Raw genomic sequence first — 20,366 nt, forward strand, 5'->3', positions numbered from 1 at the left:
TCTCTCTCTCTCTATCTCTCTCTGTCTCTCTCTCTCTCTCTCTCTTTCTCTCTCTCTCCCTCCGTCTCCCAGGCTATGAATGGACTCGTGCAGACGACGGGCTGGCCCGCTGTAGTGGCCTGTGTCGGGAACTGGTTCGGGAAGGGGAAGTGAGTGAACAACACTGGCACAATATTCTGCTCACTGTGCAGTATCACTTACCTATTTACTGCAGCTGACACACACACACACACACACACACACACACACACACACACACACACACACACACACATTGACTGTACAGAACTGAGAGGGCATGTAATGTCACTGTAGTATATAGATAGATAGATAGATAGATCATTTATTTTTGTGTCATGCACCAAAGGCGCCCAGCCCACATGGACTTATAGGACACACCATATCATTGCTTCAATATTGCATTGTGTACAAGTAACGGGTTTAGTTTAGTTTTTGGGGTTTTTTTACACAAAAGCATTCTGCCTTTTTTCAGTCTTTGCATAAAAATTCTGCTAAAGCAAAAATACCTTTCCTAAAACAAAATTCCAGTTTTTCATAGTCCTCTAAGCAGAAAAAGTTAGCACAGATGGTTGTCATTTTACAAAATAATAATTCTTCATATAATGGGCAGTAAAACAAGAAATTAATTTCAATTTCAATTTCTTTCAAATCACACACTAGACACACTCTGTCCTCCTCAGAAGTACCAATGAATCTACCCGTTTCTAAAGCTAATGGTAAGGTCCCAGAATGCAGCTGTGCACAAAAAGATCTCTGACTTTTGGATATATTTTGTGTAACATAAGGTTCAGGGCCATAATTATTTTTAATAAGACGATATGTTCTTAGTTTTGTAGTATACTATAAGGTCACCTCGACTCATTGTCTGCATCAAAGGGTTGAACATTAACCACATGAAACCTACAGTGCATTATACTTCTCCTATAGGCCAAATGGCTATAATAGCAGATCTACAAGCTCACACAGTGTGTCGTTTGTTTGTTTTGCCAAATGTTCGTCACCTGCCTTTGCCTTCAAACAATAGCTACAAGGCTGGGACAACACAGAGATACAATATTAACAATGCAAAAAATACAACCACAAGGTTGGTTCAACATTTCATGGCTCACGGCATTGAAGCTCTAAAAGGCGCTGGACTTCAACACCATCCCAACTGGACAGTATAGAACAAAGACGTTTTAATGAAAAACAGTGGATTAAGAACCTCAACACGGATTTTCCTGGAGGCTTAAACATGCCTAAAATCAGATCTTGAACACAACAAAACTTAAACTCAGGATTAACAGTTTGACTGTTTTAAACGCGTAACCCGCATTTTAATCAACCCCCCTTCACTGCCGAGATTGTTGCATTACCTTTAGAGCATACGCTGAATTATTTGGGCTTTTGATCCGCGAAAATCCAGCGAAAAAAGGTTCCTCGGTTTGTTATGATCCGATCGTACCATCCACCATCTTGGTGCACCCGGAAGACGCACACAAGACCCGTCTCCATGAGGCGTTGTACCCCACCCATTTGCATTGGCCTCAATTTCCCAGAAGCCCTAGCAGCCCACAGCATGTGACGATTTCCGGTTTCGTCATCAAAACGAAAGCATCTTGTCTCTATCTCCGCGGCAAAGACAGAGTTTATTTTTTATTTATTACAATACGGCGGATTAAACACATATAAAACAAAAGGCGGGTATGTCGTATATCGCAGCGACAGTAACCTGGAGTATACCATTCCTGGCAGTAAAACTGTTTTAAACTGGAGTAAATCTAAAAGTGATTGGATCAGACTTCCTTCGGATACATGGCGAATGCATTCATTCCTTGCATTGTGCTTACACATGTTGTGCGTACACATGTTGTGCTTACACATGTTGCGACCTTCGGTGTGTAAGCACAGTGCACTGAAGTCCCCCCCCCATGTGGTCAGATAAAGGTTCAGTGTGGGTCACTGGGTCAGACACATGGCGTTTTATTGAACCAAAAGAAATCACAAGACGAACTTGGGTTTCTTTTCCCTCAGAGACACGAGGCGACCTGTGTGTGAGCATAGTGGAGACCATGTGATCCCTGCATGGCCTTTGATTGATTGGTGTTTGTAAATTTGCATTTCCGCCCCAAGTTTGTTTTGATGTTTTCTTTTGCACCCTCTGGTGGACACATTTGCAGACAGAGTGACATTACATTACAGACAGTACATACCTGCTAGTCCAGCAGCTAACTAGGTGTATTTTGTTTGGGAAATTTGGTATATATATATTTTTTGTTTTTCATTTGCCTAAAATATTGTCTATATACTGTACATACATTCATGAATCCACTTGCCGACCGCCTGTCAGCATTGAGCAATTATCTGTGACCATAACATTGAAGCACTGAGAAAACTGTTGTGCCTTTCTTCGTCCTTTTTTTCTCTTTAAACTTGACTACGGTAGCGGTGGTCTCAAAAACATAAGGGAACTTTGACAGGAAAAGACTCGCTCACCGTATAAACAAAGAAGTAAAACTCCTTAGACTTGAGACTTAGAAAAATAAATTTTCTTTTATTTTAAGATGCTGTGCTCGTGGTGCTCTGTGCTCATGGTGAGATTAAAAAGCAAAAAGTTTTCGGTCCTCAGACCTTCGTCAGTGCTATGTTTTTTTTTTACAGACAAAGAACTTGCTCTTAAACAGCTTCCAAATAAAGTTTTATTTGGAAGCTGTTTAAGAGCACTAGACATGTTTGACACTGAAAGCATGATTATTTCTTTGTGCACGCCACTGATTCCATGTGTTTTCTCTGTGTGTCGTTGGTCACCACTAGGCGTGGCTTCATCATGGGCATCTGGAACTCCCACACGTCGGTGGGGAACATCCTGGGCTCCCTCATAGCGGGGGTCTACGTGTCCTCGTCTTGGGGGATGTCCTTCATCGTGCCCGGACTCATCATCGCCTCCACCGGAGTCCTCTGCTTCTTCTTCCTGGTGGAAAGTCAGTCCATCTTTAACACTTTTTTCTTTTAGACATTTGTTTTACATTTAAAAAAAAGTCTTCTAAAACGGGTAGTCCCAATACTTGATTCTGATTGGCTGGTTACCGTCACGTGACCGGTGTAAATTCCACCGATAACCACGTACTCCTTCAATCACTGGGGCTATACTTGCCCGAGCAAAACAAGGAAGTGATGTGGCTCGCTCTGGTGGCGCAAAACTTTTGTGAATTCAATCGTTTTATTATAGGTTAATATTGCTATATGTTTGTAACCGTTTTAGAAAAGCAATAAGCCACTCGAGGCCCCAGCTTACACTGGCCCCCTGCCTACGCCCCCAGCCAGTGTAAAATACCCGGTAACCTGAGACCTCTCGTGGCTTAATTCTAAATCATAGAGGAGATCTTGAATAAACAAGAAGGTGGCCGCCCGCCTCCCTGGTGAAGGCTTAACCGCCGAAACGTTGGATATTCCTGTCTTACCTGCTGTCCTAATAAATATTGGTACTCTGGCTATTGGTGTGTGCCGAGCCGGCCACCTTCTTGTTTATTCAAGATCTCCTCTACAGTTTTCTCCCGTGTGTCGGCACCGCCACAAGGACTTTGGTGTGCGTAGAGCCTCTTTGTACACAGTATTTAATTCTAAATCATGACAGTTTTCTGAAAGAAACCCTGTATGTTTCTATGTCAGTGGTGCTCAATATTTCATGTCAAGGACCGCCCAAAGATTATATGTATAATATGCTGACCGCCCCGGCAAAAACTGTATAATTATGAACTGTTTGTCATGAGTACACATCCACACAGCACGTGAATATTACGCAGCTAATTCTTATACTACGGCACTAAACATTTTCAGATGGGGTTCCGCGGCCACGAACGTTTGAGAACTACTCATTTGGAAGGCATTAGTAGAAAGGGCCCTCAGGTCTTATTGGGTTCATCCGTTTCGACCTGAGAACGATTTCTAAAACGGTCTTCTAAATCCTGACAGTTTTCTGAAAAAACCCCCCCCATATTTCTATGGCAGTGGTTCTCAAACATTTTCATGTCAAGGACCCCCATCTGAAAATATGTTGTTCCAGAGACCCCCCCCCCCCTCCCCCAGAAGCAAAGATATGAGTTAAAAACATTCGCTCTGAAAGAATATATATTCAAAGATTTGAACCACATTTTCAAAAATAGCAGATATACAAGCTCATAGCGCGGCACTAGGTGCCGCAGTGCCGTGCTGTGAGCTTGTAGATCTGCTATTTGTCAACAGCTAAAGTACTATAACACAATGCTTAAAACACCAAAAGGGGTTCCCGTTCAGGGCTAAAGAAAACCTTTTAAATTGCTGACTTTTAGTGCATCTCTTTCCTTCCTCTACAGAGCCTGAGGATGTGAACTGCAGCTCTCCACAGCACCATGTGAGTCAAACCGCCAGATATGCTTACATTCTTGAAAATAGATATGACAAATGAATTATGCCACAATGCAATAATGCCATTTGTTTTTGCCCTTGACCATGCCTGTGACCATGAGCGCTTGACTTTTAAGACCCTAATCAAAAAAGCTAATCGTGACACACACACAAACACACACACACACACCCAGAAATGTACATCTACCGTTATTTTTAGCTTCCATTTTTAGCTTCCATTTACTGTACAGTGGACGGTTCTCAGATGTTTTTATTTCATTTCACGGAACCCCATAACTCTGGGAGTGTACAAAATGGAACCAAATGGACCCTTGTGTGGGTCCATTTGGTTCCATTCATGCACTCTCAGATGTACACACCCGTGCGGGGCCATTTGGAACCCACTCAAGGACACTCTGAGACCCACTGGCGTAGCAGAGTGCTTCCAAGTCCCAACGTCATTAGTATCATCGGTAACACCAAGAACTTTTCAAAATGGCTGCTGTGCATATAGACCATGTTTTTTTGTTTGTTTTTTATATACTTTTTTTTATCCCACAATTTTGTAACCCATTTTTCACCCCTGTGTCAATCATCTAATGTGATCCTGGGCTATATACACACCCTCCACCAACCTAGTCTTCATATATGGGGGACAAGGGGAGACCAACCTAGTCCCCATATATGGGGGACAAGGGGAGAGCAACGGACTTGAACTCATGCTTCCTTCATGCCTGAGTGTCCAAGTTGCTCCTTTTACACCTGACAGGGGGGAGTTTCCCTGGTTGGACGTAGCGCGTGGAAGGAACACGTTATTCCAAACCAGTTCCTTTCCCCTCCATCAGGCGCCCCGGCTGGCCAGGGGGAGGCAGTTTAGTGACCAGGATTACTGCAAGTTTTTTGTGAGGGTGCCTACCCTAGGGGACACGGGGAGAACATGCAAACTCCACACAGAAAGGCCCTTTCGCCAACCCCGCCTCGGGTATTGGCACTGATGACGCGGAGGAGGAAACACGCCGCCAGCACCCACAGCGTCCCGTGCGGGAATCGATATAGACCATGTTGTCCGAGCTGCTCCCGTGTGTTTCTCTTCTACGACTGCTGCCACGGTCCTGCTCCTGCTGTGAGCGGGCTCCGGGCTCCGGGCTCTCCTTCGTCTTGGCTGAGGCACGGCGGCGGCGGCAAGACCTTTTCGTGGTAATGAAAGAACACTGTGTGTGTTTCAGGACTCTGAGGTTCAGGAGAACGCGGAGAGGGAACCTCTGCTCCGTCACTCCACTGTCGCCAACGAGGAGGTCAGTTCTGCCACTCGGCCTAACGACCATGCAGAACCCACCTCACCCCCCACCACCTCTCACTTCTGAGCCACCTCACCCCCACTAATATCACCCCCACCCCCACCTCACCCCCACTAATATCACCCCCACCTCACCCCCACTATTACCATGGAGGCAGCGGTGGCCGAACGGTTTGCGGAGCGGTCTTGACATCGAAAAAGTCACTAGTTCGTATCCCCGGACCGGCACGTTAAAATTACCACCGCTGAAGTGCCCTTAATGGACAAGGCATTGAACCCCTACCATGAAATGTTCTATATGAGCAGGGCCTGGCTGTAAACAAGTTCTTGAGCTTAGTCCAGTTACCCTGGGTAAACAAAGTACCGTACCTTTCCTTTCCTTTTATTAAGACATGTGAATCCCTTGACTCCTTCAAAACCGCTCTTAAAAAAAGCACTTAAGAGCGGCTGCAACCCCCCCTATTTTTCTCTACTGTATGCAGTAAATTCATTTCTAACTGTGTATATGATGATTTCTTTCTTTTTTTTGCATAGAAGTGTATATCTATCTGTATGTCTTCATTTGTTCTGATTAACCCATTCTGAACGGGAACCCATTTTGGTGTTGGCATCATGTCATGCTTTAGCTATTTAATTTTTTTTGAAAAATCGAAGAACGACTGACATTTTTAGAATCTGATCTCAGGTCAGAATGGGTTAATCAGAACCAGTGTGTGTTGTCCAGTGGAAACCTCGTATGAATCTGATCTCAGGTCAGAAAATGGAGGACCCTGATGTAAACAACACAAGCTTTTATCCTCTTATTGACCGTTTGCATTGACCTGTGCTTTCGTTTGAACTGTACCCATTCTACAAACTGTTGATAACATTTTCAAATCAATCGATCAGGTCTTCAGCAGCACGTCGCCCATCACCACCGAGTCGGTGGAGGTCGTTGAGGAGGACCACAGCGAGGCCATCAGCTTCTACGGAGCGCTCAGTATACCCGTGAGTGACCGACCGCCCATGTTAAAAAAATAACAGATCTACAAGCTCGCAGCGCATGCCACCGAGTGGTGCGCTATACGAGCTAGGTCTGCTATTTTTGAAAAATTGTGAAAATGTGCCGCAGATTTGGATTTTGGATTTTTCAGAAACGAACGTTTTGTTAACTCAAATCTTTGCTTCTGAAAACATTATTTTCAGAGGGGGGGTCGGAAGCCAATTACATAATAATTTGTGGGGGTCCTTGACAACACCACTGATATAGAATACATAGGTATTTCAGAGAACTGGAGGATTTTAATTTCGACGTCGGTTAACGCCACACGCATGGATTAGGCCTGACTTCATGCAGTCTTCTGGAATTATGTTTCTATATCAGTAGGTGCTAAATATTTCACGTCAAGGACCCCAGAAATGTCATGTCATTGGCCTCCGACGCCCGTCTGAAAATATGTTGTTCTTTAAGGATCCCCCCTAGTAGCAAAGATTTGAGTTAAAATGTTCTCTGTAATAATATATATTCAAAGATTTGAGTTAAAATGTTCTCTGTAATAATATATATTCAAAGATTTGAGTTAAAATGTTCTCTGTAATAATATATATTCAAAGATTTGAGTTAGAATGTTCTCTGTAATAATATATTATTCAAAGATTTGAGTTAGAATGTTCTCTGTAATAATATATTATTCAAAGATTTGAGTTAGAATGTTCTCTGTAATAATATATTATTCAAAGATTTGAGTTAGAATGTTCTCTGTAATAATATATTATTCAAAGATTTGAGTTAGAATGTTCTCTGTAATAATATATATTCAAAGATTTGAGTTAGAATGTTCTCTGTAATAATATATTATTCAAAGATTTGAGTTAGAATGTTCTCTGTAATAATATATTATTCAAAGATTTGAGTTAGAATGTTCTCTGTAATAATATATTATTCAAAGATTTGAGTTAGAATGTTCTCTGTAATAATATATATTCAAAGATTTGAGTTAGAATGTTCTCTGTAATAATATATATTCAAAGATTTGAGTTAGAATGTTCTCTGTAATAATATATTATTCAAAGATTTGAGTTAAAATGTTCTCTGTAATAATATATATTCAAAGATTTGAGTTAGAATGTTCTCTGTAATAATATATATTCAAAGATTTGAGTTAAAATGTTCTCTGTAATAATATATATTCAAAGATTTGAGTTAAAATGTTCTCTGTAATAATATATATTCAAAGATTTGAGTTAAAATGTTCTCTGTAATAATATATATTCAAAGATTTGAGTTAGAATGTTCTCTGTAATAATATATATTCAAAGATTTGAGTTAGAATGTTTTCTATAATAATATATATATTCAAAGATTTGAGTTAGAATGTTCTCTATAATAATATATATTCAAAGATTTGAGGCAAAATGTAATCCTTTTAAATTCATTAAGATTCATTTCCTCATTTCTCCAACAAGTTTTACAACCCACAAAAAGTACGAAAAAAACTAAACTATAACTAAACTAAAACTAAGCATTTCACCAAAATGAAAACTAACAACCCCGCTCTAAAAACTAACTGAATTAGGAAAAAAATATGTCAAAACTAACTAAAACGAAACTATAATGAGAAAACCAAAACTATTCTAACCTTTGTCCCATGCATGCAGGGTGTGGTGGAGTTCTCTCTGTGTCTTCTGTTTGCCAAGCTGGTCAGCTACACCTTCCTCTACTGGCTTCCTCTTTACATCTCCAACGTCGGTCAGTACGTCCTTCCATTTGCTCCTCAAAACAAACAAAGATAAAGAACACTTTTATACGTTACATTTATCTGAACCATAATCATTTTCTGTTTTTGTTCTGTCGTTTTCTTTTTTTTCTTCCCCCCCAAATCAATAGAATTTTAATTTTATGTTTTCAGCTCATTTCGACGCCAAGGAAGCCGGGGACATGTCGACGTTATTTGACGTCGGAGGAATTGTGGGTACGTATTTTAGTCTCCATGCCGAGGGTTTTTAGAAGCAAAGCATCGTACTATGGATCTGTAAAAAAGTGTAATTTATTTATTAATATCAGGCCTTCTCGCCAAGTGACACCATCATACAACCAGGGGGTAAGATGTCAGTAGGGATATCCAGGGCGCCACCCTGGTCGTTTTGAAGATGCACGCAAGCCCCGGTTAGCACAGCCATTCGCAGTTAGCCTGAGCTAACGTGTTAAGTTTCTGGTCTATAGGGGTGGGTCGCGGCTGAGATTTGCGCACGCCCTGATTGGATCTCACCGATCTGTCCGTCAGCCCTGGCCACTCCTCTCCCACCTGGTGAAGCGCTACGTCACATCATTTGGAGCGACGCCCACCCGGAAGCGTTGACTCCCACTTCTAGACCAAGGCAGCCAATGCGTTCCTCCAGGCTTTCATTTTTCGCGCAGACGAAATGAAAGCCTGGATATCGAGGCTAATTCGCAGTTGACTTTTCACACCTCACTAACGTGAATGTGTGAATTCTGTGAAATAGCTTCAGCTTGGAAATAACAGGAATGAGCGACCTGGGATGCATATCATCAATGGTGACGGTCCATTGTGTTGACTTGCTACAGTAAGTAGTTTACTGTAGGTCTCGGCTCTAAAGAGTTGGATTCATGGACTAATTCAATTGCAGACAGAGGTGACGTTTGCAAGGTAAAAATGCACAACACTAAAGTTTCCACCATTATGCAAGCACATAGAATACAATTTGATATGCAGTAGATTGTGGCTTAATAAATAGGCCTACACGTTAAGGAGGTTATTTCAATCGCATGTGTGCCCCACTAGTTGTATGGAAAATTGTACATTTATATAGAGCAGGCGCTTTACATAGATCGTGCATCAGTTCGCCCATTCACACACACACATTCATACACCGATGGCAGCGGAAACCATGCAAGGCACCAATCAGCACATCAGGAGCAATTTGGGGTTCAGAGTCTTGCTCAAGGACACTTCGACACTAACTCTGGGGGAGCTCACAGGGTTCGAACAGGCAACCTCGCGGTTACCATCCAGCCACTCTACCCCTGAGCCACCGCCGCCCCTAAAATAGAATCCACAGCACAGCACAACAGATTATCAGTTTTTAATGGGTGGTCACTGGTTAAATAGTTATGTGTTGCTAATCACCCCTTTGGGATTTGCGGTCATAATAACTGCAGCACACTTTGAAAGTGGCCAAACGCGCACCACATCTCATCATCACACGTGTGTGTGTATTTGTATGCGTTTCTTTCCAGGAGGCATCGTGGCTGGTCTGGTGTCGGACCACACCGGAGGCAGAGCAACCACATGTGCTGTGATGCTAACACTGGCTGCTCCAATGGTGACTATACATGTTATCATTACGCTAACACTGGCTGCTCCAATGGTAACTATACATGTTAGCATTATGCTAACACTGGCTGCTCCAATGGTGACTATCAGAACATTGTATGATACATATATATATACCGGTAAGTCTACTAATTAGTCGCCCGGAAAGGTGTAGGCTACCCTATTTGAAAAGTAACAAATGTTTCAAAACATAACGAAATCTAACTCGGTTTCAAACATTGGTTTAACAAAACCTGACAAATCAAGAGCAAGAGACTGTCCAAGAACAGAGAGCAAAAGGAAACTAGACAAGTCACTAATTACAGAAGAAGTTGAGAAGTTCAGTCACGTTGAGAGAGACTCGGAGTAGTCGCTGCTTCTTGGAAAGGAGCCAGCTTAAGGTGGTTCGGGACATCTGGCTAGGATGCCTCTCTATAGGAGGTCCTCGCTGCACGTCCCACTGGGAGGAGACCCTGAATGCTGCCTTCCGGCATGGCATGGAAAGGAGAGGAGGGGCATTTGCATTTCTTCCACCGTAATACATGCTTATTAGTATTATTATTATTGTTATGTGTCCCTGGTCTTGATGTATGTTTCTCCTTGCAGCTCTTCCTCTACAACTTCATTGGCCAGAGCAGCATCGGTGCTACAATCGGTAAGACCTCCGTTTTTAGTGTTTGGTTATGTTGGCTTCAAAATGTGTACAACATGTATTGATCTACAAGCTCACAATGAGTCACGCATTGTGAGCTTGTAGAACTCCTATTTTCAATAAATGTGGGTGAATGTATGTTTTCTATAATCAAAATTAAAATCGCCAAAGTAACTATAGTAACTAAAGATTATTAAAATGATTGTAGTGGAGTAAAAGTGCAAATTTTGTCTCCGAGATGTAGTGGAGTAGAAGTGAAAGTACTGGGAATTGGAAATACTCAAGTAAAGTACAAATAACTCAAAATTGTACTTGAGTACAGTCCTTAAGTAAAAGTACTTAGTTACTTTCCACCACTGCGTGTCACTCACCACAGAGAGGAACCGTCACACTGTCCCATTCCATATTCTAACAACCTTTGGAGGTTTTTTTTGTTGTAAATTAGTGCCCCCTACTGTTACTATTATGTATTACTAGCGTTGCACAAAAGGGGATCAGAAGTAGCAGATCTACAAGCTCGAAACACGGCGTGTTATGATCAGGGTTCAATCTAAACGAGGTAGATGAATCGTCTAAATAACGGTAGATGTAACTTTGTGTGTGTGTGTGTGTGTGTGTGTGTGTGTGTGTGTGTGTGTGTGTGTGTGTGCGTGTGTGTGTGTGTGTGTGTGTGTGTGTGTGTGCGTAGCCATGCTGATGGTGTGTGGCGCTCTGGTGAACGGACCGTACGCCCTCATTACCACCGCCGTGTCAGCTGACCTGGTGAGTCCTGAAAGGTCACATGACTCACACCCTGTGACTGTGATACTGTACTATAACACTATACTGTACTGTGACTGTATATTGACACAACCGGGGCGGACCAAAGTGCTTCACAACAAATTAATTAAAGCAAAAATACAAAATACATCAAGCAGAGCGAAGGAAAACATAAGCATATGAAATCAGATAACATTGAAAGCCAGGGAATGTAATGCACAATCTATGTAAAGCGCCTTGGATAATACCGTCCATCTGACTGTATACACTACGCTGTACACTGTCACTGAGCCTCGGCTTGGCATAATCATTGCTGTAGGGCACAAACCTTCTATTTCCATATTTAATTACACCCCCACACCATACGTAACATTAATTCCCTACTTCGTCCATACAAGAGTGAAGAGTCTCTCTCGCAGCAAGTAGCAAAAAAAATAGCCGGTTATTTGAAAGCTCACAACAGAATCAGACAACTTTATTGTCACCTCACTGGTTTACAGGGGCTTGCACTTTTTGTTCAAGCTCCATCGTTTGGTGTTAATAATTAATTCCATAAGGGAAGAATAAGAAGAAGAAGAAGAGGGGGGAAGAGATACATAAAATAAAAACTAATTATTTACACATTTAGAAGTACAGTATGCGATGTAAATAAGACACGTGAGCTTAAACCTTTTAACCCGTTTTGGGTTTTAAACATTATGTTATGCTTTAGCTATTGAAAAATAGCAGATCTACAAGCTCATAGAGCGCCACCGAGTAGCGCGCTACGAGCTTGTAAGTCTGCTTTTTATTTTATTTTTTTTATCGTGAAAATGTGGCCAAAATCCTGACAAAAAACTGTAAATTTCGACGTCAGGCCTAAATGGGTTAAAAGTGTTTAATTCTGTCTGTTGGTTTTATAAATATGAATCAATGAAACGCAGACCAGACCTTGTGACTAAATCATGACTACGTTGGATCCATTGGTGCACAACTTCCCCACACTGTACCGAGTCAGTGGGGATAAACCCTAACTGCCTCCACTGTCTTAATGCATTCTGGGCAGGGAACCCCTTTTGGTGTTTTAAACATTATGTTATAATTTAGCTATTGAAAAATAGCAGATCTACAAGCTCATAGCGCGCCACCGAGTGGCGCGCTATGAGCTTGTAGGTCTGCAATTTTTTTCAAATCATGAACATGTGGTGCAAAGCTTTGAATATATACTCTTTCAGTGCGAACGTTTTTAACTCAAATCTTTTCTTCTGGGAGGTGGTCCCTGGAACAACACATTTTCAGATGGGAGTCAGCGGCCAATTTCATATATTTTTGGGGGTCCTTGACATGAAATATTGAGAACCACTGATATAGAAACATGAGGTTTTTCCAGACAAAAAAGACATTTAAAAAAAGATAAGATGCCAAACACTGCGATGACAGTGTTGTTTTTGGCAGCACATTTTGATTTTAGTTTTAGCCATAGTCTTTTGAACAGTTTTCATTTCGTTTTAGTCACATTTGAGTCGCCAGGAATGTTTTAGTGGTAGTCTAGTTTTAGTCGACTAAATGTCATAAGATTTTAGTCGACTAAATCTACAGTTGATTTAGTCGACTACAATGTATTTTGGCGGGCCATGATGCCGTCGTTATGGCTGATTTTAAACTTGCTCAAAAATAGCCGATCTACAAGCTCACAACGTTGTGAGCTTGTAGATCTGCTATTTTCAGCATGCAACCATTTTTGTCTAGTTTTTTAATTGTCAAAATATTTAGTCTTAGATTCAGACATTATAGCTTAGTTTTCATTTAGTTTCCATTTAGTTTTCGTTAGTGAAAAAAGGTAGTCGACGAACATTTTTTGTCTTAGTTCTAGCCGACGGAATGTCTGCTGCGGTGTCATTATTATCATCATTATTATTATTGTTATTGTTATTAAGATGCTTGCCGTTCCACAGGGAACGCATGAGAGTCTGAGAGGGAACTCCAGAGCACTGTCTACGGTAACCGCCATCATAGACGGTACAGGATCAATAGGTACGTAACGTATGGAACGTCGTTAGAATTCTGATGTCTGTCAGGCACAAACCTCTCATCTCAATATTCTTTCATAAACTGACGCCCTGCTTGATCATACCACAGCGTCACACACAGAAGCATATTAGAAAGTAGCTGGATTTACAAAAAAACACGAGTTGTGTCATTAGAAAGCCTACTTTCCTTAGTGGAGCACTCTGAGCCCCCCACCACACGTATAAACGGTACTTCTTGGCCAAAAGGGGATTTTGTTTCCACCGGAAATAAAATATTTTTAGTTACTCCGCTGCGTCCTCTACTGATATTGCCCAGAGAACTGCCTCATAGAGAATATTCTTCCTCCGGTGAAAAAAAATCCCTTTCTGGCCAAAAAGTACCGTTTATACGTGTGGTGGGGGGCTCAGAGTGCTTCCACTAAGGAAAGTAGGCTTTCTAATGACACAACTCGCCTTTGTTTTGGTGAGTAGCAAAAACGTTCTTTTTATTTACGCCAAAGAGGAGAGGCTGGTCTGATTTCGATTTGAGATTTAAAACTGAAAGTCCCATAGCCTTGTACTGCAGGGCAGAATCGTAGAAGCAGTAGAAGGCTATGGACCAGAGCTAGCTGTATACTAATATTAATGTTGTCTCCTAGGTCCTGCCCTTGGCCCTCTGTTAGGCTGCATACTAATATTAATGTTGTCTCCTAGGAGCTGCCCTCTGTTAGGCTGCATACTAATATTAATGTTGTCTCCTAGGTGCTGCCCTCTGTTAGGCTGCATACTAATATTAATGTCGTCTCCTAGGAGCGGCCCTCTGTTAGGCTGCATACTAATATTAATGTTGTCTCCTAGGTGCTGCCCTCGGCCCTCTGTTAGGCTGCATACTAATATTAATGTTGTCTCCTAGGTGCTGCCCTCTGTTAGGCTGCATACTAATATTAATGTTGTCTCCTAGGTGCTGCCCTCTGTTAGGCTGCATACTAATATTAATGTCGTCTCCTAGGTGCTGCCCTCTGTTAGGCTGCATACTAATATTAATGTCGTCTCCTAGGTGCTGCCCTCTGTTAGGCTGCATACTAATATTAATGTCGTCTCCTAGGTGCTGCCCTCTGTTAGGCTGCATACTAATATTAATGTCGTCTCCTAGGAGCTGCCCTCTGTTAGGCTGCATACTAATATTAATGTTGTCTCCTAGGTGCTGCCCTCTGTTAGGCTGCATACTAATATTAATGTCGTCTCCTAGGTGCTGCCCTCGGCCCTCTGTTAGGCTGCATACTAATATTAATGTTGTCTCCTAGGTGCTGCCCTCTGTTAGGCTGCATACTAATATTAATGTTGTCTCCTAGGTGCTGCCCTCGGCCCTCTGTTAGGCTGCATACTAATATTAATGTTGTCTCCTAGGTGCTGCCCTCTGTTAGGCTGCATACTAATATTAATGTCGTCTCCTAGGTGCTGCCCTCTGCCCTCTGTTAGGCTGCATACTAATATTAATGTCGTCTCCTAGGTGCTGCCCTCTGCCCTCTGTTAGGCTGCATACTAATATTAATGTCGTCTCCTAGGTGCTGCCCTCTGCCCTCTGTTAGGCTGCATACTAATATTAATGTCGTCTCCTAGGTGCTGCCCTCGGCCCTCTGTTAGGCTGCATACTAATATTAATGTCGTCTCCTAGGAGCTGCCCTCTGTTAGGCTGCATACTAATATTAATGTCGTCTCCTAGGAGCTGCCCTCTGTTAGGCTGCATACTAATATTAATGTTGTCTCCTACTGTAGGTGCTGCCCTTGGCCCTCTGTTAGGCTGTATACTAATATTAATGTTGTCTCCTAGGTGCTGCCCTTGGCCCTCTGTTAGGCTGTATACTAATATTAATGTCGTCTCCTAGGTGCTGCCCTTGGTCCTCTGTTAGCGGGGGTCATCTCTCCTACCGGCTGGACCAACGTCTTCTACATGCTCATCTCTTCCGACATCTTGGCATGTCTGGTCAGTAATACAATATGTACACTTTAACACACTTCATTTTCAATACTTTTACTTTACTAGCTCAGAGGCAATTATTTACTACACTGCAATTATTTGAAAACCATAGTTACTCACTTCGTTTTCGATTATTTACACCTATTATTATATATATATATATATATATATATACTGTGGCGATTTGAAAATAGCTGATCTATAAAGCTCACAACGCGCCATGTTATGAGCTTAGTTGTAGGTATTATAAATTTGTATTATTATTATTTTTTTTCCAAAGGATTTGTAATACATTTGAAAACTTGAAATGGGACCTTCTGCATAATGACTAATTTTTCTTCTGGTACTTAACCCATTCTGAACGGGAACCCGTTTTGGTGTTCAGCATCATGTTATGCTTTAGCTATTTAAAAATAGCAGACCTACAAGCTCATAGCGCGCCACCGAGTGGCGCGCTATGAGCTTGTAGGTCTGCTATTTTTGAAAAATCGAAGAACGACTGACATTTTTTAGAATCTGATCTCAGGTCAGAATGGGTTCATCAGACCAGTGTGTGTCCTAGTGGAAACCTCGTATGAATCTGATCTCAGGTCAGAATGGGTTAAGACATATTTTGATGCCAATACTTTTGTACTTTTAGTACATTGTGAATACCGAACTTGTACCATTTCTACTTTAGAATAACAGGGTATTGATTACTTCCATCACTCTGCCTGATACTTGGTAGCGTGCGTGAGACACACGCACACACACACACACACACACACGCACACACACACTAGCTTTGGCTGTGGTTGAAGTCTGACAGAATTTTGAGTTTAAACCAGAGCCATAGAGTAAGACAGAGTTATGCGACATTGAGGGGGCAGAACACAGCCCCGTAACGTGGTTCGTGTACTCGCGTGAGCCCGGTAACGTGGTTCGTGTACTCGCGCGAGCCCCCCCCCCCCCCCCCCCCCCCCCCCCCCCCATAGACTCCAATGCATTCCGTAAACTTCCGCTCGTCCCTTTTCAATAGAAGTCTATGTAGAAGAGCCTTCTACAGCCTTCCGTGAAGTGAACGGAGTTGTCGTAACTCTGCTTTACTCTATGGCTCTGGTTTAAAGCAAGCCTTTAGGAGAGAGAGGCTTCGGCTGTGGTTGAACGTCTGACGGGATGTTTTCTCCTCAGTTTTTATCCAGGCTGGTTTACAAGGAAGTGCAGGGATGGTGTGGACGCACCTCTCGGTTACCAGGGTGAGTACAGGGTGAGGACTTGTGACTATTTATATAACCCCCCCAAATGTCCTTCAGTTCATGCAGGTTACGTTTGACCTAACCCATTCTGGACGGGAACCCCTTTTGGGGTTTTAAGCATTATGTTATGCTATATAGTGCTAAAACAAAAAGGGGTTCCCGCCCCAAAATGGGTCAAGCATTATGTTATACTTTAGCTATTGAAAAATAGCAGATCTACAAGTTCATAGCGCAGTACCGAGTGCCGCGCTATGACCCTTTTTAGATCTGCTATTTTTTTAAACTCGTGAAAATGTGGCAAAATCGTGGGATAAAAAATAAGGGTTTTTAACCTCACCGTATGTAGATAATTATTCACAGTATCCTAGTCATGTGTCATCATGGTGCTCATTGTCAGAGTCATTGAATCTTGTGTTGCAGGTTCAAAGAAATCTGAGAGGACGTATTATTCCATGAACAGCAATATGACCGTCATCACCAGCCGACACGTTTGATTTGAACTGTGGTACTTACTTACTTACTACATATCAGAGAGAAATATACTATTTCTGTACTTGTTTGTTATATTTTAAATAGTCTTTTTTTTATTATTACTTACCTGTACAATGACTTGACTCTTAACTCTTGTGTACATCCGAAAATGGTTGTTATATCATTAAAATGCACACATGGTATGTTTTACCGAACGCGTCTCTGTTTCATCAAACTTCCTGGTTCTCCGTCACCATAGTGACGGAGACTGACTGTAGCGCTAGCTACCCATTTTGTCTGACCGCGCGTGTGTGTGTGTGTGTGTGTGTGCCGGATGTTTTTTAGGACGCTAATGGTGTCTAGATAAGATTTCGTCTTGTTTCCCTGGTCAATTAATGTGCTATGTACTATTCATTTTTTTACCACATGCTTTTTAGGACACTTATGGTGTCTGGTTAAGATGTCTTCTTGTTACCCAGGTCAAATAATGTCACAAGGGGTTCATTTGAACCCTTTCTTACACCTATCCCCAAAACAAACCATAAGATGGAGATAATAGAAAAAACATATCTCTTGAACGCTCTTTGACTATATATTATTCTTTCAGAGCGAACTCAAATCTTTGCTTCTGGGGAGGTCCCTGGAACAACATATTGTCAGGTGGGGATCGGCGGCCAATTACAGATAATTCTGGGGCTCCTTTTACATGAAACGTTTGAGCACCACTGAAACATGGGTTTTTCACCACTGAAACATGGGTTTTTCACCACTGAAACATGGGTTTTTCACCACTGAAACATGGGTTTTTCACCACTGAAACATGGGTTTTTCACCACTGAAACATGGGTTTTTCACCTCTGAAACATGGGTTTTTTCACCTCTGAAACATGTTTTTTTTTTCAGAAAACAGTGTCAGTGTTTAGGAGGCCCTTTTTCATTTCTTCTGGGACTTAAATCTGACAAACATCTTAGAAAACAGAGAGACGCCGTCTCTAATGGAACAGAACAGTCTCCGCAGCACTTGCGTCGTCATGCCTTTCAGCACGCCGAAGGTGCTCCTCCTCTCAGCCAGCAGGTGGTGGTGCTGCTGCGCCACGACCGGCTCCTCCGCTCTCCCCTGCTTGAAGCGCAGTCCGCAGTAGCCACACGTGCCCACCTGGCCGTGGTCCAGGTTGATGTAGACCTTGGGGTGCCCCAGGGCGCCCCCTCCCCCGTCGCAGCACGCCACCCCTCCGGCCTCCACCAGGCGCACGGGCTCCTCCGCCACCAGGTCGATCGCAAAGTTCCTGTTCACCTCCTTCTGCCTGCCGACGAACCGGGCCCTCCTGGGGTCCTTCTCGTCGAACACGTGGCCGGTGTGAGTGATCGGTTCACCGCCGCCGGTGCCCCCCGAGGAGGAGACCTCTCCTCCGCTGTAGCCGCGAACGGGAACGACAACGGCGGATGATGTCCTCTGAGGTGGAACGAGCACCGCGGTGGCGGCATTCTTGACGGAGGTCAGGAACCTTCTGCCGGTGGTGGTTATGGTAGCCATGTTTACAGGAATGCGGTCTGTTTTCAGCCCGCAGAAAGTGCTGAAAGTAGGCGGTTTGGACGAGTTTATGAAGGTTTACGCAGATTGTAAGAAGAGCTGCGATTGGACAGTGGTCGTAGTAGCGGCGATCCCGAGCTGTTTGCTTGGATATGGAGATGTCTGACATCTCTGGCATCATAATGCTGACGTCATAGTAATGATGTCATAGTAGTGATGTCATACGTACATGACCATAGACTGCATAGATCCACATAGAACTGTGCAGTCTTTATAGTATGACTGGATACACCAAGAAAGAAAGAACTGTCGCCTCACAGCTAGAAGGTCCTGGGTTCGATTCCCGCTGGGGACACTGTGGGTGCTGGCGGCGTGTTTCCTCCTCCGCGTCATCAGTGCCCATACCCGAAGGTGGGGTTGGTGAAAGGGCCTTTCTGTGTGGAGTTTGCATGTTCTCCCCGTGTCCCCTAGGGTAGATACCCTCACAAAAAACATACAGTAATCCTGATCTCTAAACTGCCTCCCCCTGGCCAGCCGGGGCGCCTGATGGAGGGGAAAGGAACTGAGTTGGAATAACGTGTTCCTTCCACGCGCTACGTCCAACCAGGGAAACTCCCCCCTGTCAGGTGTAAAGGAGCAACTTGGACACTCAGGCATGAAGGAAGCATGAGTTCAAGTCCGTTGCTCTCCCCTTGTCCCCCATATATGGGGACTAGGTTGGTGGAGGGTGTGTAGAGCCCAGGATCACATTAGATGATTGACACAGGGGTGAAAAATTGCCACCACCAGCACTGATTGATTCACAATTAGCATAAACTCCCACAGATGAGAAGGAAGACACTTTTGTTGTACATGACCAAACACTTGGCTTATTTAGAAAAAAAAAGGAGGACAAAAGTGTCTTGAATTCCTTTTCTCCTGTGGGAGTATGCTAATTACGAATCCCTCAGTGCTGGAGGTGGCAAGAGATGGCTCTTACAGTGAGGAGGGTTATGCACCATGCTATTGAAAGATCAGAAAGAGTAATCTCTACTAGGCGAGCTCAGCAAATGAAAGATCTGCGGTGTAATTCTGTCTTTAGCTGAATACAGAGACAAAGGAAGAGAGAGAGACTGAGGGCTGAGTTTATTGAATTTATTGAGCTTACTGGGAAGTCTGAGCTGCCTCTCTGAATTATGAAAGAATGTTTATTTGCAGGAGTGAAGGTACTATAGGGGAGGTGGAGCACTTTCCGAGGCAGTTAGAGATCAAAGAGTGAACATGTTTTCTAATTTTTACACTATGCCGATTAGGAACCTCCTTCTTCTTGCTGCGAGAGTGAGGTCTAGCCAACACCAACTCGGGATTCCTGGATCGCTGCCCTCCACAAATTCCTATCCAAAATCAGGTTCCTGAGCTCTGCAGTGTTTGTCAGCCAAGCGGTCGCGCCGCACCACGTCTAGATAGGTGGTCCGTACGCTTCTTTCCCCTCCTGGGTTTTTGCCCTGCATGGGTTGGCTCCCATAGGGTCAATTTACTTGCCTCTAGTTCTGGGTGCCTGACTGACGCAGTGCCCTGCCAGCCTCATCCTTCTCTCTCTGACTTTGTCCGTGACCCGTGGCAGTAGGTCCCCATAGAGGTCCACATTTCTGATACGATCCGTCCATGTGACACCTAGTGCCATTCGTATAGCATTCTTGTGTAGGGCTTTTATCCTGTTGTACTGTGAGGGTCCATGTCTCGGCCCCATACAGCAGTACCGACTCCACAGTAGCTATGA

At 43.2% G+C, this 20,366-nt stretch overlaps 1 protein-coding gene across 2 annotated transcripts in view; it reads left to right on the plus strand.

The window, feature by feature from the left end:
• Nucleotides 1-17,295, plus strand: part of slc37a2 (solute carrier family 37 member 2) — a 31,735-nt gene extending 14,440 nt beyond the window's left edge. The window contains exons 6-19 of one of the 2 annotated variants that reach the window (XM_080779360.1): nucleotides 73-149; nucleotides 2,815-2,981; nucleotides 4,353-4,390; nucleotides 5,610-5,678; nucleotides 6,569-6,667; nucleotides 8,318-8,408; nucleotides 8,569-8,631; nucleotides 9,918-10,003; nucleotides 10,600-10,648; nucleotides 11,334-11,407; nucleotides 13,339-13,417; nucleotides 15,279-15,376; nucleotides 16,541-16,616; nucleotides 17,026-17,295. In XM_080779360.1, the coding sequence (XP_080635486.1) occupies nucleotides 73-149; nucleotides 2,815-2,981; nucleotides 4,353-4,390; nucleotides 5,610-5,678; nucleotides 6,569-6,667; nucleotides 8,318-8,408; nucleotides 8,569-8,631; nucleotides 9,918-10,003; nucleotides 10,600-10,648; nucleotides 11,334-11,407; nucleotides 13,339-13,417; nucleotides 15,279-15,376; nucleotides 16,541-16,609 (1,059 nt within the window). In that variant the 3' untranslated portion in view covers nucleotides 16,610-16,616; nucleotides 17,026-17,295. The remainder of the gene's footprint in view (nucleotides 1-72; nucleotides 150-2,814; nucleotides 2,982-4,352; nucleotides 4,391-5,609; nucleotides 5,679-6,568; nucleotides 6,668-8,317; nucleotides 8,409-8,568; nucleotides 8,632-9,917; nucleotides 10,004-10,599; nucleotides 10,649-11,333; nucleotides 11,408-13,338; nucleotides 13,418-15,278; nucleotides 15,377-16,540; nucleotides 16,617-17,025) is intronic. The other variant, XM_080779359.1, reaches the window with a different exon arrangement.
• Nucleotides 17,296-20,366: the final 3,071 nt, after the last annotated feature.

The sequence above is a fragment of the Protomyctophum bolini genome (assembly GCF_963924005.1).
Source record: "Protomyctophum bolini genome assembly, chromosome: 13".
NCBI lineage: Eukaryota > Metazoa > Chordata > Actinopteri > Myctophiformes > Myctophidae > Protomyctophum > Protomyctophum bolini.